Source organism: Peromyscus leucopus, chromosome 16_21, assembly GCF_004664715.2.
Source record: "Peromyscus leucopus breed LL Stock chromosome 16_21, UCI_PerLeu_2.1, whole genome shotgun sequence".
NCBI lineage: Eukaryota > Metazoa > Chordata > Mammalia > Rodentia > Cricetidae > Peromyscus > Peromyscus leucopus.
Genome location: NC_051084.1, coordinates 4,199,934 through 4,226,820, shown reverse-complemented (window position 1 = coordinate 4,226,820; position 26,887 = coordinate 4,199,934). Strand labels below are relative to the sequence as shown.

General features: G+C 43.0%; 1 protein-coding gene across 1 annotated transcript in view; it reads left to right on the top strand.

Annotated features, from left to right (window-relative positions):
- Positions 1 to 14,232, top strand: part of LOC114684237 (gasdermin-C-like) — a 29,779-nt gene extending 15,547 nt beyond the window's left edge. The window contains exons 2-9 of the mRNA XM_037200062.1: positions 6,098 to 6,209; positions 10,327 to 10,433; positions 10,904 to 10,925; positions 11,145 to 11,171; positions 11,963 to 12,102; positions 12,622 to 12,751; positions 13,204 to 13,277; positions 13,866 to 14,232. Of these exons, the coding sequence (XP_037055957.1) occupies positions 6,098 to 6,209; positions 10,327 to 10,433; positions 10,904 to 10,925; positions 11,145 to 11,171; positions 11,963 to 12,102; positions 12,622 to 12,751; positions 13,204 to 13,277; positions 13,866 to 14,105 (852 nt within the window). The 3' untranslated portion in view covers positions 14,106 to 14,232. The remainder of the gene's footprint in view (positions 1 to 6,097; positions 6,210 to 10,326; positions 10,434 to 10,903; positions 10,926 to 11,144; positions 11,172 to 11,962; positions 12,103 to 12,621; positions 12,752 to 13,203; positions 13,278 to 13,865) is intronic.
- The last annotated feature ends 12,655 nt before the right edge of the window (positions 14,233 to 26,887 follow it).

Genomic DNA, 26,887 nt, shown 5'->3' with positions numbered 1-26,887 from the left:
GAAGACATCACACTGACTGATAGCGACAAGATCTGGAATGAGGAGAAGCAGTCTTGCTCAACAACTGACAGAGAGTACATAACTACACAAAACCCTGATGTGAATATGGGCAGAGCAGCAAGCATTGAGGGCTGAGTAGGAGAATGAAACTCTTAACTCAGAGGGAGACAGCAAACCATACACCTAGTTTGGGAAAATAAAGACATAGTAATAGGGCTCGTTGTATGGCTCAGTGGTAACTACTAGCCTGGTGTTCATGGTTGCTCTGGCTTCAATCATCAGGTTTCTCTGGGAACACCTCCCAAATTTCAATGCAGGTACTATTGTTATACAAGTGGGAGAGGCAGTAACTGGACATGGAGACCAGGAGGAAGGGGAAGTGAGAGGCTGCTAGTGTTTTCTCATGAGCTTTCTAGATTTATTTGACTTTTAAATTACAGGTATATATTGCCTTGATTAAAAGAAACATGATTTTTTTCCCTTTATTTTATTTTACAATACCATTCAGTTCTACATATCAGCCACGGATTCCCTTGTTCTCCTCCCACTGTCCCCCTCCTACTCCCCCCAGCCCACCCCCATTCCCACCTCCTCCAGGGCAAAGCCTTCCCTGAGGACTGAGATCGACCTGGTAGACTCAGTGCAGGCAGGTCCAGTCCCCTCCTCCCAGACTGAGCCAAGCGTCCCTGCATAAGCCCCAGGTTTCAAACAGCCAACTCATGCAATGAGCACAGGACCTGGTACCATTGCCTAGATGCCTCCCAAACAGATCAAGCCAATCAACTGTCTCACCTATTCAGAGGGCCTGATCCAGTTGGGGGCCCCTCAGCCTTTGGTTCATAGTTCATGTGTTTCCATTCGTTTGGCTATTTGTCCCTGTGCTTTATCCAACCTTGGTTTCAACAATTCTCGCTCATATAAACCCTCCTCTTTCTCACTAATTAGACTCCCGGAGCTCCACCCGGGGCCTAGCTGTGGATCTCTGCATCCAGATTCCTTAGTCCTTGGATAGGGTTTCTGGCGTGACTATTAGGGTGTTTGGCCATCCCATCACCAGAATAACTCAGTTCCAGCTGTCTCTTGACCATTTTTAGCAGTCTATTGTGGAGGTATCTTTGTGGATTTCTGTGGGCCTCTCTAGCACTTTGTTTCTTCCTATTCTCATGTGGTCTTCATTTACCATGGTCTCCTATTCCTTGTTCTCCCTCTCTGTTCTTGATCCAGCTGGGATCTCCCGCTCCCACAGGCTCTTTTTCCCTTGACCCTCGCCCTTCATTACTCCCATTCATGTCCAGGTTGTTCATGTAGATCTCAACCATTTCTCTATCATTGGGTGATCCTCGTATCTTTCTTGGGGTCCTGATTTCCAGGACCCTGGTGATGTGAGTAGCAGTCCAGTCATCCTTGTTTCACCTATAGTATCCTCCTATGAGTGAGTACATACCACATTTGTCTTTCTGAGTCTGGGTTACCTCACTCAGGATGATTTTTTTTCTAGATCCATCCATTTGCCTGCAAACCTCATGATGTCATTGATTTTCTCTGCTGAGTAGTATTCCATTGTGTATATGTGCCACAATTTGTTTATCCATTCTTCAGTTGAAGGGTATCTAGGTTGTTTCCAGTTTTGGGCTATTACAAACAATGATGATATGAACATAGCTGAGCAAGTGCTCTTGTGGTATGATTGAGCATTTCTTGGGTATATGCCCAAGAGTGATATAGTTGGATCTTGGGGGAGATTGATTCCCAATTTTCTAAGAAACCGCCATATTGATTTCCAAAGTGGTTATACAAGCTTGCGTTCCCACCAGCAGTGGAGGAGAGTTCCCCTAGTTCCACATCCTCTCCAGCATATAGTGTCCTCAGTGTTTTTGATCTTAGCCATTCTGACAGGCGTAAGGTGGTATCTCAGAGTTGTTTTGATTTGCATTTCCCTGATGATTAGGGATGTTGAGCAATTCCTTAAATGTCTTTCAGCCATTTGAGTTTCCTCTGTTGAGAATTCTCTAGTTCTATAGCCCATTTCTTAATTGGACTGTTGGTCATTTCGATGTCTAATTTCTTGAGTTCCTTATATATTCTGGATATCAGTCCTCTGTCAGATGTGGGGTTGGTGAAGACCTTTTCCCATTCTGTAGGCTGTCGCTTTGCCTTGTTGACCACATCCTTTGCTCTACAAAAGCTTCTCAGTTTCAAGAGGTCCAATTGATTGATTGTTTCTCTCAGTGTCTATGCTACTGGTGTTATATTTAGGAAGTGATCTCCTATGCCAATGCATTCAAGACTACTTCCTATTTTCTCTTCTAGCAGGTTCAGAGTAGATGGATTTATGTTGAGGTCCTTGATCCACTTGGACTTAAGTTTTGTACACGGTGATGGATATGGATCTACTTGCAGCCTTCTACACGCTGATATCCAGTTATGGCAGCACCATTTGTTGAAGATGCTTTCTTTTTTCCATTGTACACTTTTGGCTTCTTTGTCGAACATTATATGTTCATAGGTGTGTGGGTTAATATCAGGGTCTTCAATTCAATTCCATTGGTCCACATGTCAGTTTTATGCTTGGTAAAAACAATATCAAGCTGTTTTTATTACTGTAGCTCTATAGTAGAGCTTGAAGTCAGGGATCGTGATGCCTCCAGAGGTTGTTTTATTGTACAGGATTCTTTTGGCTATCCTGGGTTTTTTGTTTTTCCATATGAAGTTGAGTATTATTCTTTCCAGGTCTGTGAAGAATTGTGTTGGTATTTTGATGGGGATTGCATTGAATCTGTAGATTACTTTCGATAAAATTGCCATTTTTACTATGTTGGTCCTGCCTATCAATGAGCATGGGAGATCTTTCCATTTTCTGACATCTTCTTCACTTTCTTTTTTTCAGGGACTTAAAGTTCTTGTCATATAGGTCCTTCACTTGCTTGGTTAGTGTTACCCCAAGGTATTTTATGTTATTTGTGGCTATTGTAAAGAGTGATGTATCTCTGATTTCCTTCTCAGCTTCTTTGTCCATTGTATATAGGAGGGCTACTGATTTTTTTTGAGTTGATTTTGTATCCTGCTATGTTGCTGAAGGTGTTTATAAGCTTTTTCAGTTCCTTGGTGGAATCTTTGGGGTCACTCAAGTATACTATCATGTCATTTGCAAATAGGGAAAGCTTGACCTCTTCCTTTCCAATTTGTATCCCCTTAATCTCCTTATGTTGTCTTATTGCTCTGGCTACAACTTCAAGTTCTATATTGAATAAGTATGAGGAGAGCGAACAGCCTTGCCTCGTTCCTGATTTCAGTGGAATTGCTTTGAGTTTCTCTCCATTTAATTTGATGTTGGCTGTTGGCTTGCTGTAAATTGCCTTTATTATGTTTAGGTATGTTCCTTGTGTTCCAAGACTTTTATTATGAAGGGGTGTTGGATTTTGTCAAATGCCTTTTCTGCATCTAGTGAGATGATCATGTGGTTTTTTTCTTTGAGTTTGTTTATATGGTGTATTACATTGACGAACTTTCGTATGTTGAACCACCCTTGCATCCCTGGGATGAAGCCTACTTGATCATGGTGGATAATTGTTTTGATGTGTTCTTGGAGTCTGTTTGTCAGTATTTTATTGAGTTTTTTTGCGTCAATGTTCATGAGGGAGATCGGTCTGTAGTTCTCTTTCTTTGTTATATCCTTATTTGGTTTACGAATCAGGGTAATTGTAGTCTCATAGAAGGAGTTTGGTAATGTTCCTTCTGTTTCTATTGTGTGGAACATTTTAGAGAGTATTGGTATTAACTCTTCTTTGAAGATCTGGTAGAATTCTGTGCTGAAACCATCTGATCCTGCACTTTTTTTGGTTGGGAGATTTTAATGACTGTTTCTATTTCCTTAGGGGTTATTGGACTATTTAAATAGTTTATCCTGTCTTGATTTAACTTAGGTATGTGGTACTTATCCAGAAAATTGTCCATTTCTTTTATGTTTTCCAGTTTTGTGGAGTAGTGGTTTTTGAAATATGACCTGATAATTTTCTGGATTTTCTCAATGTCTGTTGTTATGTCTCCCTTTTCATTTCTGATTTTGTTAATTTGTATTCTCTCTCTGTGTCTTTTGGTTAGTTTGGATAAGGGCTTGTTTATCTTGTTGATTTTCTCAAAGAACCAACTCTTTGCTTCATTAATTTTTGTATTGTTCTCTTAGTTTCTATTTTATTGATTTCACCTCGCACTTTGATAATTTCCTGGCATCTATTCTTCCTAGGAGACTTTGCTTCTTCTTGTTCTAGAGCTTTCAGGTGTGCTGTTAAGTCACTAGTGTGAGATTTCTCCAACTTCTTTATGTGGGCATTTAGTGCTATGAATTTCCCTCTTAGCATTGCTTTCATAGTGTCCCATAAGTTTTGGTATGTGGTGTCTTCATTTTCATTGATCTCTAGGAAGTCTTTAATTTCTTTCTTTATTTCTTTCTTAACCCATTGGTGATTCAGTTAAGCATTATTCAGTTTCCATGAGATTGTAGGTTTTCTATAGTTTTTGTTGTTGAAATCTAACTTTAAATCATGGTGGTCTGGTAGAACACAGGAGGTTATTCCAATTGTTTTGTATCTGCTTTGTGGCTGACTATGTGGTCAATTTTCACGAAAGTTCCATGGGGTGCTGAGAAGAAGGTATATTCTTTTTTGTTAGGATGGAATGTTCTGTAGATATCTATTAGGTCCATTTGGGTCATGACATCAGTTAAGTCCTTTATTTCTCTGTTAAGTTTCAATTTGGGAGATCTGTCCAGTGGTGAATGTTGGGTGTTGAGATCTCCCACTATTAATGTGTGGGGTTTTATATGTGGTTTAAGCTTTAGTAATGTTTATTTTTCATATGTGGGTGCCCTTGTGTTTGGGGCATAAATGTTCAGAATTGAAACTTCATTTTGGTGGATCTTTTCTGTGATGAGTATGTAATGCCCTTCTTGATCTCTTATGATTGATTTTAGTTTGAAGTCTATTTTGCTGGATATCAGGATGGCTATACCTGCTTGTTTCTTAAGATCGTTTGATTGGAAAGTCTTTTCCCAGCCTTTTATTCTTAGGTAGTGTCTGTTTTTGAATTTGAGATGTGTTTCTTGTATGCAGCAGAAAGATGGGTCCTGCTTTTGTATCCATTCTGTAAGCCTATGTCTTTTTATAGGTGAATTAATTCCATTGATATTAAGGGATATTAATGACCAGTGATTGTTCATCCCTGTTATTTTTGGTAGTGTGTGTGTACTTCTCTTCTTTGGGGTTTACTGCTGTGGCTTTATCTATTGCCTGTGTTTTCGAGTGTGTATCGGACTTCCTTCGTTTGGAATTTTCCTTCTAGTGCTTTCTGTAGGGCTGGGTTTGTGGATAAGTATTGTTTAATCTGGCTTTGTCTTGGAATGCCTTGACGTCTGCCCATCTTCTTGTGGTTCGTTCTTGGTCTTATCAGCGCACTTGATTCAGACAGAGCTAACAGATTCAGGAAGTCTCTCTCTCTTGTCCAGATGGGAGCTCTCTTGTCCAAATGGGAACGCCAGGGCAGGATTGGCGCTCTTGTCCAGAAGGGAAGTCCCATGTAGGGTGGGCGCTCTTGTCCAGAAGAGAAGTCAGAGGCAGGATGGGAGCTCTTGTCTAGAAGGGAAGTCTGAGGCAGGATGGGAGCTCTCTCTGGTCCATAAGGGAAGTCCGGGGCAGGATGGGAGTTCTTGTCCAGAAGGGAAGTCTGGGGCAGGATGGGAGCCCTCTCTGGTCCATAAGGGAAGTCCGGGGCAGGATGGGAGCGGGGGGGCCAGTTTCTAAGTCTCAAGAAGTGGCTGGGGTCTTGGGCAGATGGGTGTGGGGGCAGGGCGTGGAGCTTGCAGGGTCTGCCGGGGTTCTTGGAGAAGGGGATCTTTCCCAGTGGGGCTAGAAGGGAACCTGCCTGGTGGCCAGAACCTGGGGCCAAGTTGGGGAGGTCTTCCCTGGAGTGGCTGGTGCCAAGGGATGGGGTCTGGCCTGAGCCAGGACACTCACCTCTGGTCCAGAAGGGAAGTCCGGGGCAAGATGGGCGATTTTTAAGAGACAAAGAGCTATAAACTCCTAGGAATGTTTTGCCTCCTCAGAGTCAAGCCCAGGGACAGTGGCAAAGGGAGAGAATGGATTCAGTGCCTATCCTGAAGGGTGCAGTGGTGGCCTACAAGAAGAAGCAACTGGTCATTGAGAATAATATATGTGGTGAGCAGACTTGAGGGTAAGGTGGGGGTGGGATGTCTAGAGACCTGAACCTCCTCTTCTCTCCTGATTGTAGACCAGGAAGAATACTTTTTACTGTCCAAGTCACATGTGCCACCATCCTTAGCCACCCCTAAAATGGCCAAGCTCAAATACCAGTAACTGTAGGAAGAGATCCTTCTTGGGGTGCTTAAATGGAGATATCTTGAGCTGGATAAAGTCCAAGCCCAATCCCAGCCATCTATAGTTATTCATTTCTAGCGAGTGAAGGTTCTGCAACTCTCAGAAGCTCAGTACTGTCATGTAAGTGTACAATGTACATGCAATGCCCCAGGAAACCAGAAGAGGGCACTGCCATGTGGGTGCAATCGTTTGCAAGAGAAGCACTGGCTCTGAACTGTTGATCTTACTCTTCAGCCCTCATGGCATAATTCTTTAATTTCAGAGGGGGTGATGGTTATCTAAAGGGCTCTTTTAAAATGTAGGTTAGAGGCTGGTGAGATGGATGGTTTGGTAAAGGTGCCTGTGCCAGGCCTGATGCCTTGAGGTTCACCTCCAGGTCCTGGCACCCAATATGGGGTTTGAGTACAGAGGATAAAGAAAAGGAACACTGCAGGTTAAGTGGGCATGCTCGGATAATTAATTTGGGTGCATTGATTTTCTTTTTGGGTGTAATATTATAACAAAAAGAGTAAAAGTTAGGCTGCAGCAATTCTCTCTCTTTTTCTCTCTCTGTCTCTCTGTCTCTCTGTCTCTCTGTCTCTCTGTCTCTCTGTCTCTCTCTCTCTCTCTCTCTCTCTCTCTCTCTCTCTCTCTCCTAAGCTAGGTTTAAAAGTTGTAATATAAGTAAGTCATAAAAGTTTTTGTAAAGTTTGGTTTGAGAAATATATCCTTTAGGCATAGGGATATTGTGAAGGCTTAGGTAGAATAGAAGGTAGTTTAGGGTAGAATAGATTTTTCTGACCATGGGACCAATGACACAGAAAGCACCATCCAGGACTGAGCACACACTGCGAACCTAGCATTCCAAGAATGAGAAGCCACTTTAGAGATGTCCAGATTTAGAAACCAACAGGGAGAGCAGTAGCTGCCTGGGTCCAGCATCAGCGCCATGGGGCATCATGGAGTCATAGGCAGCAGATGCCAAGAGAGCCATCTTGAGCAGTAATGGTCTGTGTGCTTCTGCCATGAAGGAACTGTGGTGAGGAGAACACAGTTGGCTGGGATTTTCGTGAAATCCAGACTGACATAGCTGGGGGCTATGCTCCTCAACCCTGAGAAGCTGAGCAAAGACAGTGTGGAAGAGGTGAACAATGGCTACTGCATGGAGAGTGCAGCAGAAGTTTTAAAATCCTCCTTGTAATGGAATAAGCAGGGTCTGAGTCCACTAGGCAGCATGAGAACTGCTGAGTTGAGACAGAGCTGTGCTCCAGGATGAATGGAGAGAAGATGGGCTGAAACCCAGGACAGCCTGATCTCCCAGTGGCAGGGTGCAGCTGGAACCATAGAGCCGCCCTGGGGTTGGCATTTGACTGTGTAAGCAATCAGTAGAGCAGGTAATGGAACCAGGGTGCAGAAGGGCAGCCTCAGATTGTACTGGCAGGGAGGCAACTTGAGCCCACGCAGTGTGAGACAGTTGAGAACCTTCAATTCTCAGGATACCAGGGTCTCTAGACTGGCAGGCTCAGAGATAGGAGGCACAGAAGGACTGGGAGTATAAAAAAGTCAAAATGAGACAGAACTAGCAGCTAAAGCTGCACAGTTTCTATTTGCTGGTGGTGAACAGATGCATGGCTACTTTAAGAGATGGCATCCTGGTTCACTCTGGTTGTAAGGAGAGCTATTTTGAAGTGTTCTGCAGTCACTCAGCTACAGTGACATTGATGCCAACTTTGCTCTAGGGTAGATTTTCCAGGGGAATTCTTCTGGCCAGAAAGTGTTGCTGTAGCTGAGAGCAAATTTTAGAGACTCTTGTTTGAACTGGGTTGTTGCATTCAAGGGAACTGCAACAAGTTTTTGGTCATGGGTTTCTTTGTATTTGGAGCTTTTTGCTTCAGATTCATAATGATTTGAACAGCTATACAAAGACTTTGGGGCAGCTGGCAAGTCAGGCCCTGATCTTGAGCTTTCAGTGGAACGTGAAGACTGGTATTAGACCTGAATTTTTGAATTTTTCAGACTTCAGAAATGAGACAATTTTGATTTCACCTACACTTATATACTCTATTAACTGTGGTGACTCATGAACTGTTTTGTGTAGGAATGGAACTGTGAAATTATTTTGTGTCTATGAAGTATAAATAGTTCTATTAAGAGTTTGCTTTTGGATGTAAGTTTGTGAGAATTGTAATTCTGTACAGTAATATTCATGCTAGAATTATGATGTTAACTTGTTAATGTTAGTGAACCATGGTATGGTGATGCTAAGGAGTCCTTAGATTTGATGCAGTTGCATCAGGAGTTTACTGATTAATTTGGTGCAGTTGTATCAGGAGTTTATTGATTTAAAAAATGGCTTGATGCACCTAAAAAGGCTGTAGTTATCTTAGATCTGTTTAAAAAGGCCATTCAATTTTGATCATCCTCTACTCATTTACTAGGAGGTATAGCAGCCAATGAAGCAGGAGTAGTGCTGTAATTATTACAGCTATTTGCAAGCCCTTGGTGGAAAGCTGCTTCAGAGTTTCATGAAGTTAGGCTCCATACCTTCTCCTTCCAGAGGCTGGTAGTCAGAGATGGGTAAGGCCTTCTTGTGAGCTATCAACCTAAGACAGAGCATACTTGTTGGAAAGTGTGTTTCAAGGATGGGTAAAACTGTATGGTTGAAAAAGAAGACCTAATACAGGCACAGTCCATCTGAGGGGTCTGAGGGACCCTTTATATTTTAAAGAAGTGTGAGGTCCTGCCCCACTGGGAACTTAGGTCACCTGTGAAGAGATGGCCTGGAACTCAGGAAAGGTAAGTGCACCGCTCACCCATTTCCCAGCCTTCCTCTTACCAGGAGACAATCAGTCACAGTGGGGAGTCAAGTCAAGCAAGAACTCATTTATTGTTAGGCAGTAAGCCTCTTTTATAGCAGAAACCTCAGAACTCTAGGAGGGGTGAAGGAACCAACCAATCATTTTAAGGGTCACCCTATATTCATTTTCTTGTTTACGAGTTGTTTATGCACTGACATCATCTCCTGTTCTTAGTATCTTATCTCAGTATAAACAACTTGAGCTAAATTCCTCTCAGCACCATCCTTGTATCTACTCTAAGTGTAAACAACTTAAGCTAACTTCCTCTCTACACCATCCTTTGTATCTACTCTCTGCTAAACAGCTTAAACTAACTTCCTCTGGCACCATTTGTGTCTACTCTGCATAAACAGCTTAAGCTCTATTTGTCTAACTTCCCTTGGCACCCTCTTTGCAGCTCATGTATGCCCCACAAATAAGGGGGACTATGTAGGGGCCCACAGAGCCTCCCTAGTAAGGCCTTACTCAAGGCCAGACAATCTGACCTTGCTTTACCCAGCGGGGCTGCATGATGAAATGATTTGGCCAGGGATGTGTTTACTAGATATTTTGAAGAGTCTACACTTGGCTGTATATTGTGCTTTTATCTTGAACTGGGTAGGTCTTTTGCTTCTCCCCTTCATAGTGTATAAAATGCCTATTAGACTAAATCTGGAGGTGACTGGGTATTGACCCAGGGCTCTCACAAAGCTATCCTGTATCTCTGTCTTTCTTGTCTTCTTCATCTATATTTCTATCTAATATTTCCTCATTCCTCTCTCGTCCCCCCAAGAACCCTTCAACAGGTCAGGGAGAGACTCCTACAAGGTCCTACATATTGGAAGGAGACAACTGACTTCCAGAGTTTTTCTCTGACCACTCTATGTACTCTGTGGCATCCACACACACACAATAAATAAGCAAATAAATGATAACAATTCAATAAAATAAAATGCAAGTTTTAGGGCAACTGTCAAAGGGTGTGATTTATAGGTCACAGAGGCTAGTGTTTAGGTTGACATCATCCCTAGGGTTTGGCCTGAGAATCTCTAAATGGTGTGTGGGAACTACTCTAGTAGGTGTAACTGCATCTCTCCTAATTGAGTTTCTTTTCCATTCAGTCATTCTCCTTTCTGCTAAAGCTAAGAAGAAAACCTTTCTAGGTATGGTATCTAGGCTGCTAAGAGGTTTTGCTGCCTCAGAGGAGAAGGTTGGAATATGTTCTGGAGTCATTGAGACAGGTATGTCTTTATTGTACAGGATCTACATGGGGATGGATTTATCATAGGAAATTTCCTGTGAAAGTAGAATTGCAAGGTGAAAAGCAAGGGTGGATGGAGGAGTTGGGAAGGTCTGAGGTAAGGGAAGGAGTGGAGAGAGTGAGTCTTGGTGAGTGAGCCCTTCACTTTCTCTTTCGAGGGCCACATTCAACAAGAAGGCAAGGTAAGTGAAGGGTTCTGGGGCTATGAGAGTCGGACCTGCTCCCTCATGCTGAAAACTAAATAATAATAATAATAATAATAATAATAATAATAATAATAAAAAACCCCACTGGATTGTCTTTGCCCGAGGACTTGAGATCTGGTCTTTAAAACAAGGTATGGGGATGGAGGATAAAAAAATGTCAGGGAAACGGGAAAATAGGTCAAACACTAATTCTTGGGTGGGGTAATGCATTTTCTCTTTCTAGTCAAGAAGAATAATTATATATCTCCAATTGGTGAGTATGTGTCTGGTGGGGTTGTTGTGGACATCCGGGTGATTCTCTGGTGCTCAGCCCTAGCCCTGCCTCTGGTTCCTGTGGGATGGGAAAGATCATGGAAGGCTGGTGTGGAGAAAGCATGGACTGGGAATGGGGCAGGAGGAGATGGCAGGAGAGACACAGTGTGTGTGTCCTGAGCAAAGTGAGCATGAAGAAAGCTTGTGCTTCTCTTTCTAGGAAGGATAGAGGAACCCTTTCATCTAGGTGAGTTTTTTTTTTCTTTAGAAAACCTAGGCTTCTATCAGGAAACTACAAGCTTGGAACTCAAATGAGAACTTCCTTTGGAACTCAGAAAACTAAGGTCTGCGTTCACATTTTTAGTTAGTTTAACTCACACATGAACAACTGCCTGCTCCATTGTTCACTGAGGACTTCCCAGGAAGTAGGCATTACTCCAGCATGGGCAATGTGAAATGATTGGATGAAAGTGCCCATGTCTTTGAAGCTTCCACTAGGGCATCCTCTCATACTCACCGAAAACCCTGTAGGACACTTGGCAGAACCAGAATATCCTCCAATGCCTGCTGGGCTAGTTCTTCACAGATGGTGGAGATAGTTATTACTAAGTGTGGCTCCTACGTGCCAGGTGCCTGACAAAGACAGACTTATTGTTTCCTCACCATGTCCCCATTTATCACACATGGAAACTGATCCCAAAACACAGAGGACTGTCACCTCTGGAGTCTAACAGTACATTTTCTTCCTGACATATCCCAGACATGAACACGTGGTCATTTTCCCCCAACTTGTGATAACCAGTCTTCAGAATTTCCATCTCCACTCCCAGTGCTGTGCTTCCTCCTTCCAGAGTGCTGACACTGGTTGCTCTGTAGTTCTTTCTACCTTTATGATAGTTGCCTTACTGGGGCTCAGTCAGGTCAATGGAGAACTTTTAACCACTGGAAATGGTACTGAAAAAGAAGGGCTTAGCATCCCAGTAATATTTAATGAAGAATTGCTCTCACTCTGTGATTGGTGTTGCTGTCTATGACCAGATTTCAAGCGCCTGCAAGATGAGGTTTCTGAGAAAACATGGGAACTGTCCATGCTTTCAAAGGATGTTCAAGATGTCATGTTCTTTAGCCTCCTGCCCATGCTCAGTGACAGGGAGATTCTGTATGACCTGATGAACATGGTGAGAATTCCATAGCTGCCTAGAGATGATCAAGCCGAAGGGTCAATTTGGGTAATGGAGGTGCCGAGATAGATGAGAGTGAAGGGATGTATATGATGCCCACGAGCCTAAGCAAGATGTCAAAGATTGGGGATTCTGGCTCCACGCACAATGATGAGAGCCAGAGAGTGTGGCCCCTGAAATCTGCTCAGGATGCCCCTGGGGAAGACAGAACCTATAGCCCACACCTTGCTTAACTCCAGTAGACATAGGCACATTATACAACAATGGTTTTGAGCCAGATATGGGAAGCTGAAGCTACTTGCATGAGGGTTGCTAGTTCAAGGCCTTTATGGGCTACATAGTGAGTTCAAAGCTGGCATGGGCAACAGCCTGAGACCCTGTCACACAAAAGAGAAAAATGAAGAGAAAAAGGAGCCAGGCTGCAGCTTCATGGTAGAGGATTCGTTCAGCATGTATAAAGTCATTCATCGACAGCACTGGGAATGCTGTTGTTAAGAGAACATCTGTCTCCTCTAGCTGGAATTGGATCAGTTGGGGCATATGGATGGCCCAGGTGGTGTAATCCTAGATGTGCTGCAACAGGACTCAGGACCCCCATGGATTGACCTAAAGAACCTCATTCTTTATCTCCTTCAAGCCCTAATGGGTAAGAATGATTTGAGGGACGTGTGGGAGAGTCCTGGTGTTGGTTCTCAGAGGGCTCTTTTAGATCTACCTCCCCAAGGCTCTTTAATTATCATGATCATTCTCATGTCACCCTTCTCTATGACATCAGCAAGGTTCAGAATGATAACAAACCATGCACTGCGGATGGAGTCTGAGGTGTAGAAAGTGAGCAGTCACCATTCTCTTCACACATCCTTGGTCGAAGATGATTCCTGCCTCAGCCCTTAGATATCAGGCTCTGGTTCATGTCCCTTATGATTCTGGAGCTGCCCAAAGGGCAGAAGAGTTTTCTAGGGTTGTGAGCTTGACCTTTAAATCCAATGGGACATATTCCTTTGTCCCAGAGTTTTCCTCTCATTGGGTGTCTTAGTTCATATTGAGAGGAAAATATTGAGGCTGTCTTTCTGTTTCCTCACACGTTCTTTCCTTCAGTGCTGAGTGATACCCAACTCAGTCTGCTGGCCCAGTCTATGGAGAAGAGGCTCCTCCTCCAGCAACAAGAGCTGGTAAGAAACCCCAAAGCCTAGCAATCCAGGGTTGGGGGAGAGAGGAAAGCAGGAAGAGGAAGAGTATTCTAGAAGAAGGAAATACAGCTTCCAGAAGGAGAGGAGTTGGGAATCCCCTTGGTTGCTTTCTCCCTCTGGGGTTCAGGCAGGTTGGGTTTGATCCTGTCAGGATCTGTATTTATGACAGTCCCAGAGGCCAGGCCTACTAGTTCTAAATTAGTTACCTCTGTAGGAACTTAAGGGGATGAATGTCAGTTACACCCTTTTTTGTTTACAGTTATCATTTTCAAATTGCCTTTTCTCTCCCCTTATATTTATCTGTAAATACAAAAGTGTGTTCAGCCATATACATCCTTGCACACACACACACACACACACACACACACACACACACACACACACACACACAGATGGCACTCTTGTGCAGCATAGACCTTATAATTACCATGTTGTAGCTGAGGAACCAATGCACAGTGATTCAGGGCTTGCTTAGTTCATTGTCTTGTGTGATTCATTGCTTTCAGGACAGAAAGTTTTTCACCCTGGTGTCAGAGCCTGGTCTGCCCAATCTGAGAGTTTTTCTTTTAGGTAAAGAGCATCCTGAAGCCGAACTTCAAATATCCCTGGAACATCCCCTTCACTCTCCAGCCTCAACTTCTTGCCCCACTCCAGGGTGAGGGCTTGGTCATTACTTATGAATTGGTGAAGGAGTGTGGTCTGAAGATGGAGCTAAATAATCCCAGGTCAACTTGGGATCTGGAAGCCAAGATGCCTCTGTCTGCCCTTTATTGGAGCCTGTCATTATTGCAGCAACTTGTAGACACCTAAATCTTCCACAAGGCCTGGCCCCAGCTCAGTCCATGTTGAGTCCTGGAGACATTAGAGATGTGAACCATGGCCCACACAAGAGTGGTGTTTTCTGTGCATGTTCTAGGGTGGTGGGAATAAGGATGCTGAGGGCTTTTCTTTTGATTTTACTATTCATTCACAATATTATAAATAATGTTTTGATCATATTCACTTCTCCCCATTTTCCTTTTTTTCTAATCCATGTCACCATGCCGCTTCTCCACAACTTCTCATTCAACTTTTTTTTGATGATCTGTTGCATTGAATTAAGATTGTTTGCATGAGTGTGGGATTATTAACTTGAGTAAGGGTGACTTTCCATAGGCTACACTGCTAAAGAATGTAACTCCTCTCCCCCCAGCAGTATTAACTGCCAACAGTGTCTTAGGGAGGGATTACCTTATAGGATGCTCCTCTATCCGTGATGGAATGTTGGTGAGCCTGTGTTCTCTTGGTCTTGTTTAGGTAGCCATTGTTGTTGTGAGTTTAGGGGTGTAATGGCCATGTCCACGAATAAGGATGCTGATATCTGTCAAAACTGCTCAAACAGTTGGCTAGAGATTTAAACATTTTCCTCTATATAAAACAAAATAAATGTTACTTTTACTTAATTGTGTGCTTTTTCAATTGTTTTGGGTAAAAGGTGCTGGTGCCAGTCATTTTGGAATGAGTCAGAAATAAATTGGGGGTATTTTTAGATAGGTAGTTAATAGTGTGATTACTTATTTTATTTTTTTGCAAGCATCCTTACTCATTTTATTTTCTTCCCAGCTTCTGTATTTTTCTCTCATCCCTTTTCTAATTTGTCCCCTCTCCATTTTCTCCATTTCCTCTATGGGATTTTTTGTATCCTGCTGTTTCCTTCTCTATTGCCTTCTACTATCCTTGAGTCTGGAGTTATCTGAGGCCATCTCAATGAGCATTGCCAGATCAGATTGGCCTGTGACCATTTCAGTGAGAAATTCTCTTGTCTGAGGATGGATATGGAAGGACCCAAGCCCTTGTGGGAGGCACCATCCTTAAGCAGATGGACTTGGACTGCACAGGAAATGTAGTTGAGCATGGGGGAGTGAGCAAGCCAGTAAGCAGCATTTCTCTATTGTTTTTGCATCCAAGTTCTTGCCTTGAATGCCTTCCTGACCTCCCTCAAAATATGCTGTGACCTTGGAGTGTCTAGCTTCCTCTCTAGATTGCTTTTGGTTATGATGTTTATTACAGTAACAGAAAGCAAAACAGCACACTTTGATTACCTCTAGTACCTGAAAGTCAGCAACAGCAGAGACCCTTAACTCTTCTTTTTTAAACTAACATTTAATTTTTTTGAGAATTTCATATAAGAGTAATTTATTTGCATCATTTTCACCTCTCTCCCTCCTTTACTCCATGTTCAGCACTCTCTGTAAAGTTCATGAACTCTTAAAAATTATTGTTGCACACATGCACACATATTTATACATGAATACAGCCTGCTGAGTCCGTTTTGTGTTACTTTTGTGTGCATATGCTTAGGGATGACCACTTGGGATTGGATGACCTATCAGGGGTTTGTCCCTATAGAATGATTGTCCTCTCAGCAGCCATTAATTGCCTATAGTTTTCCATGTATGGTTAGGGCCTTTTGAGACTTTTCCCATCCACATTGCAATGCCAACTTATGTTGTCAGTATGCAGGTCTTGTTTAGGTGACTCTAATTTTGAGATTTCATGAGTACAGCTTCCTTCTCATATCTTGAAGGCAGAACCTCCCAGCAGACTTCCTGATCCTCTGGCTTTTACAATCTTTCCATTCCATCTTCTACAATGGTCCCCGAGACTTTGGTTTGGGGCTAATTTTAAAGATGCATCAACTGTGAGTGGGTATCTCATGGTCAATTATTCTCTGCATTTTGACCAGTTGCAGATTTCTGTAATTGTCTCTGTCTTAGTCACTATTCTATTTCTGTGAAGAGACAACGTGATCAAGGGAATTTGTATAAAAGAGAGCATTTAATTGGGGCTTGCTTACAGTTTCAGATGGTTAGTCCATTATCATCATGCCAGGAAGCATAGTGGCATGCAGCAGGCATGGTGCTAGAGAAATAGCTGAGAGAGTTTTACATCAGAATCCAGGGACAGCAGGCAAAGAAAGAACCAGACACTGTGCTTGGTGTAGGCTTTTGAAACTTCAAAGCCCACCCCCAGCTACACGCCTCTTCCAAAATGATACACCTATTCAACATGGCCACATTCTTAATCTTTCCCAGTTAATCTGCTGGGGACTGAGATTGTGAATCTATGAGCCCATGGGGGATGTGCTCATTCAAAACACCACAGTCTGTGCTGAAGGAAAAAGCTTCTTTGAGGAGGAACGAGAGCTACAGTTAATTGTGAGTGAAAGGATAAGTATGTAGAATGTGGTTACAAATCAAACTGGTTTACGAAAGTGGCAGCAGTAGGTTTTCTTTTGGGTCCATAACCTCATGAGCCATGGGTAGTTGTCTAGATTTATAGTGCCAGGCCTGAATTCTCTACAACTGAGCAGGCCTTAAGTCCAGTGGAAGGTTGTTAGTTGTCCTGAAGATAGAAATGTCACTACTCTACCCTTGGGCATATCTTGCCATGATGGTCATAGTTGGAGTTTGTAGGCTTTTCAGCAGGGCAGGAATAATGGTGTTTCCTGCTTTGGTGGCTTGTGTAACACCTTCACATACCGTGAGAGAAAGTCCTCAAGGATATAGCTTCCTGGTCAGTCCAGCTCAGTTCCTCCAAGTCCTGTGTCTGAGTATGTGGTGTCTTCAACAACAGCATTTTATTTTCAAATTCTGAGAGAGCAAGCAAGGGAGAAACTAAGCCCCAATTTCAGTTGGAAGCAGCCATATTGCCTGGATGTCCACCTTCCAGGTGGTTTTAGAGTCTCAGTTTTTGAGATGAAAATGTTAGGTAACTAGATATTATTAGCAGGCTTGGAGGCCATTGAGGAAGGACCCCTTCCTCGTGGATTTTGCTTACTTTCTCTGACACTGCGGGATTTCTTACACATTTTCCTTCTGCCATATGGCTGCTTGCTTGCTTCTATTAATGAATATACTTGTTTTCTTAGGCAGTAACTTCAAAGGCATGACTCTCCACCCTTTTACACTGTCTAACCTGTCGTCTATCCCAGATACTAAATTCTTTAATTGAGGACATCACCCAAAGGACATGCTGTCAGTTTTCTTTTTCAAAATTTCTGATATCAGAAACTGTTCTAAGATCTCGTGATAAGGATGCTTCTCTAACCCATCAAAAAACAGTTGTGAATAAAACAACTGAGTCTCCATCTCCACCTATCTGGATTGTAACAATTCTCACGAAATTTACAGGGAACCCTTTTCCCAGTTGGGCAAGGATAGCTGCTTGGTGACAGAATTGGAGAGGGTTCTGAGAAGTGAGAGATCTGTTCACACATTTCCAACCACTACTGTTACTTCTGGTCTTGCTACTCCATGGTGAGGAAGCAGCCCAGCCCTACCCCAGTCCCTGACCCTCCAGTGGTCCTTCATCTATGCCATTTATTCACCCTCCATCTTTGGAATGTTGATGCCTCTTGTCTTCTGTTCTGTTTTCCTTTCCTTTGGTCTTTACCTATTTGTACTGGATTCATCAACACGACAGTGAGTTCTATGAAAGTGTGAAGTAAAGCCCTCTCCCTTCTTATGAGAGTGAGGTAGATTTCAGAAACAGTTAAACAGAGGCAGGTGTGAATTTCACTGAGTCCTGTTAATCCCACAATATTGCATCTACTACTGGATGTCTGTTTTCTTTTTTTGATTTAGGTTGTTTTAGAAAGTGAATTATACGCATATTGTATTTGTGCAAACAACTTCATAGAGTTCACAGTTCAGGTCCCAGTTCTTTAATTGTGTGTGGGCTTATTTGAGGGTGTGTGTGTATTTGAGACAGGGTGTCACTATGTAACCCTGGCTGGTCTGGAATTCACCCTGTAGACCACATTGGCCTTAAATTCACAGAATTCTTCATGCCTCTACCTTTGCCTCCAATTGATGGGATTAAAGGTATGTGTGACAATACCCAGCAAGTTCTTCAGTATTATGTATGATGTTCTAATGAGTATCTGTACCTAAATATTTGTTATTTTTTGGATTATTTTCTTAAGGCATGTTTGTCTTAGGGAGAGGTAGGGCCTTATAGGACCCTCCTCTATCCATGGTGGAATGTTGGTGGGCCTGGCTTCTCTTGGTCTTGTGCAGGTAGCCATTGCTACTATGAGTTTATGGGTATAATAGCCATGGCAAATCCTTGTCATGTCCATGAATAAGAATACTGGCATCTGTCAAAACTCCTCAAATAGGGGTTGGGGATTTAGCTCAGTGGTAGAGCACTTGCCTAGCAAGTGCAAGGCTCTGGGTTCTTTCCTCAGCTCTGAAAAAAACAAACAAAACCAAACCAAAACCAAACCAAACCAAAACAACAACAACAAAAAAACCCTCCTCAAATAGTAGGCTAAACATTTAAACATTTTTCTATATATAAAATGAAATAAATGTTAGTTTGACTTAATTTTGTGCATTTTCAATTGATTTGTGTAAAAGTTGCCGGTGTTAGTAACTTTGAAATAGGTCAGAAATAAATTGGGGTTATTTTTAGATAGAGAGTTAATAGTATGATTACTTATTATTTTTTCTTTTTTTTGGTTTTTTCAAGACAGGGTTTCTCTTGTGTAGCTTTGCGCCTTTCCTGGAACTCACTTGGTAGCCCAGGCTGGCCTCGAACTCACAGAGATCCGCCTGCCTCTGCCTCCCGAGTGCTGGGATTAAAGGCGTGCACCACCACCGCCCGGCTTACTTATTATTTTTTCCAGGCATCCTTACTCATTTTATTCTCCTCCCTTTTTCTGTATTTATTTTCCCATCTTCTTTCTAATTAGATCCCACCATTTTCTCATTTTCCTTATTAGATCACTTTACCCCGAAATTCCCCTCTCTATGGCCTCCTACTGCCCTACCCCTACAATGTCCCCCCTTAATTTCCTGATTCTGCATTTGCTCCAAGATATATACTCCTGCCTGACGATGTGGAGCTAGGAGGCTCAAATGAGAAACAACATTCATTTGTCTTTCTGGGTCCAGGTTATCTCACTCAGTATGATTTTTTTTTTCTAGTTCCACTCATTTACCTTCAAATTTTATGAGTTCATTTTTCTTTACAGCCAAACAGCATTCCACAGTGTGCACATACCACATTCTCATGATCCATTCTTCTGCTGAAGGACATTTAGGTTCTTTCTTTTTCTTATTATGAATAGAGCAGCAATGAACATGGCTGAGCCAAGGACTCCACATCCTACTCCATGGATGCTCGCTCATGAATTTGATGCTGACTGGATGATAGCACTCCATACCCACTTCCAGGCTGGTGACACCACTCTGCTGTCCTACCAAATTCCTGCAAATGAAGTGGCTTCAAAGAAAAAAATATTTCTTTGTAGCTCTGGACAGGCATCACTCTATGCATCTCAGGGCTGCCGTTGAGAACAGCTGCTGCCTCTTTCTAAACTTCTGGAGACTTCTGGTTGTCCTGGACACTCCTTGGCTTGTGACAGCATCATTCTAATGCTTGCCTCTATCTTTACGTGTCCTTCTTCCTTGAGTGTCTTTATTTCTGTGTCTGTCCTCTCTTCCCTAAGAACACTGGTCTTGGGAATTTAGGTCTCTCTCCAATCCAGGATGACCATCTATTGAAATAGGTCTACAGAAATTGCATTTCCAAATGAGTTCTGAGGCTCCAGATGATGTGGCTTACCACATGAGCTTCTCGCTGACTTTAAGGGCCATGGGAGGAAACCAGCATCTGAAGGAAACCAGTATCTGCACATGGTGTAGGTGGGGTCTCTGATTCAGTCACTGTTCTATCGCTGTGAAGAGGCCATGGCAACTCTTATAACATAAGACATTTAATTGGGGATTGTTTATAGTTTCAGAGGCTTAGTCTTTTATCCCCATGGTAGGGAGCATGGCAGTGTGCAGGCAGACATGATAGCTTGAGAGTTCTACACTCACATCTGGAGGCAGCAGGAAGAGAGAGACACTGGGCCTGGCTTGAGCTTTTGAAACCTTAAAGCCCACCCCTAGTGACACACTTTCTCCAACAAGCTCCAGTTACTACAAGGCCACACCTTCTAATCCCTTTCAAGTAGTGGCACTTCCTAATGATCACACATTCAAATATATGAGCTTATGGGGGCTATTCCTAATTCAAACTACCACAGGCTCCCAGCAGACAGTACATGGGGAGTATTTCTCCTACAGCCAGTTAGAAAGCACCTCTGGACACATGTAGGTAAGGTTAGAGCTGATGAAAATTGGTTGGCCAGTTTTGGAGTCCTTATGGCCCAGAGAAACCTGTTCATATTTCATCCAGGGAACATTAGAAACTGTGGGAGATGGCTGCTGGGTACAAATGGATTGGAAGGGAGCAGACAGTAAGTCACTGGGGCTACTCTCATGGTCCATGCCCTAAAGAGTGTATTCAAAAAGTAAGCACTGGAAAGCAATGTGCTGGCCAATCATGCTGGCCAATTTGACACACCTGGGAAGAGGAAATCTCAGCTGACAGCCTGCCTCCATCAGATTGGCCTGTAGGCATGTGCGTGGAACATTTTCTTGATTGCTAATTGAGGTGATATATTGTGCACCCCAATAAAGCTTGCGTAAAGATCAGAAGACAGAGCCAGCCGCTAGATTAGACAGAGGCCAGACAGTGGTGGCACAGAACCTTAATTCTATCACTTGGGAGGCAGAAATCTGTCTGGTTTTCTGTGAGTTCAAGGCCACACTGGAAACAGAGCCAGGCAGTAGTGGCACACATCTTTAATCCCAGTACCAGGAAGCACACACACCTTTAATCCTAGGAAGTGATGGCAGAGCAGAGAGAGGTATATAAGTCATGAGGAATTAGGAACTCACTCTCTTTAGACTGAGGATTTCGTAGAGGTAAGAACTAGTGGCTGGCTGTTCTGCTTCTCTGATCTTTCAGCTTTCACCCTGACATCTGGCTCAGGTTTTTTTTTTTTAAATTGATTAAAAGAACATTTAACATTAAAACTACACTAGCCCACTGTGGACAGGGTCACTTCTGAGCAGGTGGTCCTGTGTTGTGTAAGAAAGCTAAATGAAACTCAGCACTCAGAAGGCAGAGCGGCAGCAGATCTCTGTGAGTTCGAGGCTAGCCTGGGCTACAGAATGAGTTCCAGGAAAGGTGTAAAAATACACAGAAAAAACCCTGTCTCGAAAAACCAAAAAGAAAAAAAAAAGAAGGAAAAGAAAAAAACGAGCAAGCCAGGGTTCGTGAGACAGTAAGTTGCGCTCCTCCATGGTCTCTGCTTCAGTTTATTCCTTCAGGCTCTTGCCTTGCCTTTCCTGATGATGGACAGTGACATGTAAGCCAAATAAACTCTCACTTCCGGACCCCAAAGACAATCTTAGGGCCTCTGCTGGATCTCTCTTTCCTTCTTCCCAATGTAGTCATATTGAGTCATCTCCTTTCTCTGATTTCTGCTGATAGCTCTTTTAATTGGCTTATTGAAGAGGGTTCCCAGACCTGACATGGGGTAAAGGTTGTAACCCTCATGTCTGAAGACACTAGGACTATCTTGGAGGCAATTTAAAGAAACTTTATGGGTATTTAAGATTTTATCATTGTGGTTGATCGGAAAGACTAGCACGATTGTGTAGTGACATTCCAGTTTCTGCCAGCAGATGGCAGCATTGTACAGCAGCAGGCAGCTGGTTGGCATCCTCCCCACCTCCAATCTCCCTTCACATACCTTTCATTTCCCTCCAGGTTGGGTGAAGGAGAAACCGGGCAAGACAGAGGGGTTAACACTGGTCTCTTTTTCCACCCTGAAGCAGGCTCTCCCTCTTGAACACTGCATTGCTTGTGTCTGATAGCGCCTTCCAACATCCCTGAAGGGAAAACCTGAGTTATGAGGAACCTGGAACTATTTTCAATATTTTAGAAAATATGACTTGGTAAGATGTCAGCTGCTCATGCTGGAACTGTCATGGGTTATGTGATAAATCAGACTGCCTCACCGCTGAGCAAAGACTTCAGCTAGAAGTTTTAACTGCCTTGCAGTAAGTTGGGAAATATTTGTCAATGGGTTCAGCCAGTCTTTATAAAGACCCATCCCAAATCTTAGAACCTTGGTTGATACGCAAGCAAGCAAGGGCGGTAAAAACACCAGGATTCAGTATCTTGATGGGAACACAATGACCATTCAGATATTGAAAAGCTGCCCCTCACGAGGAAGCTGGAAGGACCTGGCTTTGGGGATGGATAATAGCTAGCTTTGAGAAGGTTTTAAGTCAAATTCTCTGAGTTTCATAGTCTCTCTCTCTCTCTCTCTCTCTCTCTCTCTCTCTCTCTCTCTCTCTCTCTCTCTCTCTCTGCCTGTCTGTCTGTCTCTCCCTCACTCCCTCTCTCTCTGAACTCAGGGTCTGTACATGCTAGGCCTATGTTCTCCCACAGAACTACATCCTAGCCCATCTTTCTATTGGGTTAAATTAAATAACATAAATAAAAAGCGGAGAGAACCCAGCACAGCACCCAGTGCTGCTGAGGCTCATTAAGTGTGTATGAACCAGAGGCTTGTTGTGTATCTGACATGAGGGAGATGAAGCCATGGATAGAAGTTGCTTGATTTTGGCACATTAGACTTTTTGCTTTTTAAGTTAATTTTTAGGTATCCTTGGGCGATTGAACACAATTTAACAAGTTCCTTCTCTCAGAAGGTGTGATAAGTGACTGACTGACCTTCCCAGCTAGATCTTGCTTTCCTTGGAAGCCTCACAGCATGCAGCACAAACACCCACTGTTTGTTGGAAGGTGTGTGGGTGTTGCAGCCCTCCCTCATCCCCCTGCACCTAAAGCAAATGTGTCTTGTGAGCTAGTCACTGAGAAAGGCGGCCACAGTGGCCAGCTACCCACTTCACTGTCTCTTACCTGGGGATGTCTATGCAACCTGTCCTGAAGCAGGTAATCTGGTCAGATAAAGCATGGAGAGAGGCTGTGTGGATGTTGAGTGTGGAAAATGCTGGGCATGGTGCTCATCTCTCAGATGCAAAGACATGAGACAGGATGGAAGTCTTTAGGTTCCAGAAACGCAGGTCAGAATGGTACTAAGGCTGTCCAGCCAGCCTTTGTGAAACTGAGTTGGGTGGATGTCCCTGCCACAGGGACAACTTCCAAGGGACCCCAGTAGGATTTGCATTCTGTGCTGCTCTGTCATTCCTAGTCCTCTGAGACGCAGGTTCTGCTCTAGCTGTGCCCTTGTCCTGACCTTGCATAAGTCAAGGTCTTGAGTTCCTTTAGCTGTAGCCCAGAGAGACCAGGAGTTAGGCAGGTTGCCTGGTAGGCAAGCAGATAGGGAGAGGTGGCGTGGCTGGGTAACAAAGGTGGCAGACTTCTAAGATGGCCACCTTCTTCTTTACTCCCTCCCCGTCTGTCTGCTTACCAGGGAAGCTGTCTAATTCCTAGCTACTTCAGTAAGGGGGATGGTTGTGGGTGTTCCTATAGGAATTCCACCTCATGTCTAATAGTTTTGTTTATGATGGCTGTGCTGTCTTATGAGATGTGCTTTCTTTGTGTGAGAAATAAGTCTGTATAGATGTCCACACCGATAGGAGCAAGCCTGACATTAAGCGAGTTGTTCCCAGTGTGAATTGACATAGGATTCCAGGTGATGGAGATGAACCCACCAGGGCAGGCAAACAAGACAGAGCCTTTGTCCTCAGGGGGTTAGCATGTGAACTAACTTGTCTACAGAAGGAAGATGGACACCTTTTTTTTGTCTTAATTGCTGTGTGATGAGGCACCCCAAACACAGTGGCTTAAGATTACAAGCATTTGATTTGTCTTATATTTCCTTTTCTTCTGTGGATCAGGAATTTGGGAGTGGTGCTGCTGGGTGGTTCTGGATTGGGATTTTCCACGGAGGTGTAGACAGATGCTGACAAAGTCTAAGGTCAACTGAAGGCTTCATGGAGGCAGAGAGTCTGTTCTACAGATGATTTCTCAGGGTGGGGGGTATTGATCTTTTATGATTCAGCCACACTGCTGATGAGTGAGGAGCAGGTCATGGAACCAGCTCTCACAAAAGCTTCATCTCTTAAAGAGATGGAGGTACCAAAGGATTTGTGAACTTACTTCAAAATTGCCACCTAGATCTATGCCCATGTTTTCATGCATCTACAGAAACTGTGTGCCCACTTACTCATTCATTCATTCAATCAATATTTACTGAGCATCTAATATTTGCTAAGAGGCCCAACATTGGAAAAAAAATGCCTGTTTCTTTTTTTTTTAACTGGGACTCTGGGAATCACAAATAATAGGGACTTGAAGTTTATGTAGAAATCATCGGCACTGGGTAGTGATGTTTTCTCAAGTGAGAAACAGACCATCCAACCAAGGTAAGGCTGCAATCCAACCAGTTGCAAATTACCAGTGCAATTGTACTTGTTTCAAGTGTGTTCTGAGTCTCTCTTTATTTTGGAGATCCTTCTGTAGTGGTAATGGTTGCCTAGCTACCAGAGCTGTGCTCCCTTCACACTGGGAGAGTTGGAGCAGAGTAGCTCAATAGCATTAACATTCCTGGGGTTTCCCAAGCAGCTGACAAACTGCTGGGTGCTGAGCCCACCTAGCAGTGCTGAGGGTGGATATCAAGGTGGGAAAAGCTGTAGGAGAAACCCAATCCGCTTAGACTGTGGGAACGGATGTGCACACAAGCAAGCGTTTCTCCCCTCGAGAGCAAAGAATGACATGCTCCACATCCGAGAAAGGAGAGCAGCTATTTAAAATGTCGTTGGTGCTGGCTTCAGCAAGCCTTGTGCTGAAATGAGAGTAGAACAGAAAGATAATGTTTGAGAACACGCCACAGGTTCAGATTAGAAGCTATGCACTTTAGGACATGGACACAGACAGTCCTCTGTTCACAGTGATCTCTAAAACATCCATGGACTCAGAAAAATAAAATATGATTAAGATCCTTTTTAAAATTTATTTTTCAGATAAATGATATCTGATGAAAGTCTCAAGCATGTGCAGTATGCAAGGCTCTGGACTAAACCCTATTGAGTTGAAAAATGTTTGACACCTGCCACTTTCCCAGTTACTAATACAGTCAATAAATACAAACATGAAAAGAACAATTTGTCAGGCTAGGTACTGGGAACACAGACATAAAGAAAATAGATGGCGTTCAGGTGTCCACTATAACAGCTTGGGAAAGCTGCTGTCAAGAAGGGGGACAAATTCATGTAGATGTCCTGAGGAATTAGGGGACAGACTCTGATAGATGAAATGATGGTCTTGACAGCTACCTGGGAACCTCAGAATTCTCTAAAGGCATTTTTCTGGAAACTTAGTTGGATCTCTCCATACTGGGTCATTCGTGTATATAACAGACTTGCTTACGTCATACCAGCCCAGGACATCCAATGACTACTAGAGAGAAAATAAAATGATAACTCTTTCTTTACCCACACTAATTATTTTATGAAAGCTCAGTTTCTTTCTGCATCCTTCTAGCTCTTTTGGCAGGGAACACTGTATTCACCTGAGCTCTAACAGAAGGGAGTAAAATGGCTGATATACAGTGTATATACAGGATATACAGTGTATATACAGTATATACAGTGTACATACAGGATATACAGTGTATATACAGTATATACAGTGTACATACAGGATATATAGTGTATATAAAGGATATTCAGTGTACATACAGGATATACAGTGTATATACAGGATATACAGTGTATATACAGGATATACAGTGAACATACAGGATATACAGTGTATATACAGGATATACAGTGGAGTGAAATCAGAGTCAATAGCTATGACAGAAGTATGCAGGACAGATACACAGTTTTATTTGTTTCTTTTTTGTCCGGGTACTCTTCTCAGCTTGGGATGGCAACACTTCACTTTTAGCCATTGTGATTTGGATGGTGGCTCATCTAATCCCCAACAAGGGTAGGATCAATGAACTAGATGTGGCTAATAGGAAAACATACATTGTTCTGAAACCATGGTCGTCATTCATGGAATGTTTACTGGAATCATGGAACCACAGATAAGGCACCTTTTTATCACTGAGGTTGCCAATTGTTAAAATATAACCCCGCAAATTGTATTGGCCATTGCACAAGGAAATCATGATTGAGAATAAGGTCAACTCAGGGAATTATTTGGTAATGATGAAAACCTTGAATCTAATCTTACCTAAAACCTATTTCAGGTAATTAATCTTCTTAATTAAAGATAATTTGAATCAGAATTTTGGTCTTTTCACCAAGATGTGCCCTGGTTAATACAGTGAGATATTTAATACAGGTGAGCAGTAGAACGGCTTTAACATAGAATGGTGAAGTAATTGAAATTAGCATCGTTTTGATTAGAACTACAACAGAATGTGGTGGGTGAAGACATCTGGGACGGAGCAGCAGTATTTGCCACCATGGGCTAAATGAATATGAGGATGAGAAGCAATGAAGTCAAGGAAAAGGTGTGGAATAAGGCCACAGGGAGAAAAAGAATGTGGTTGTAGAGATGTTGATTGCCAGTACTGGCATCCAACCTGTGGTTGGAGATTTGGGATTGAAACATACAGGAGAACTGCCATTTTAAAGTAATAATTAAAGTAATAATGAAAACATAGTGGAGTCAACAGAGCTAGGAGAACCCTGCAGAATGGGGAGGGGAGAGGATTACAGGAG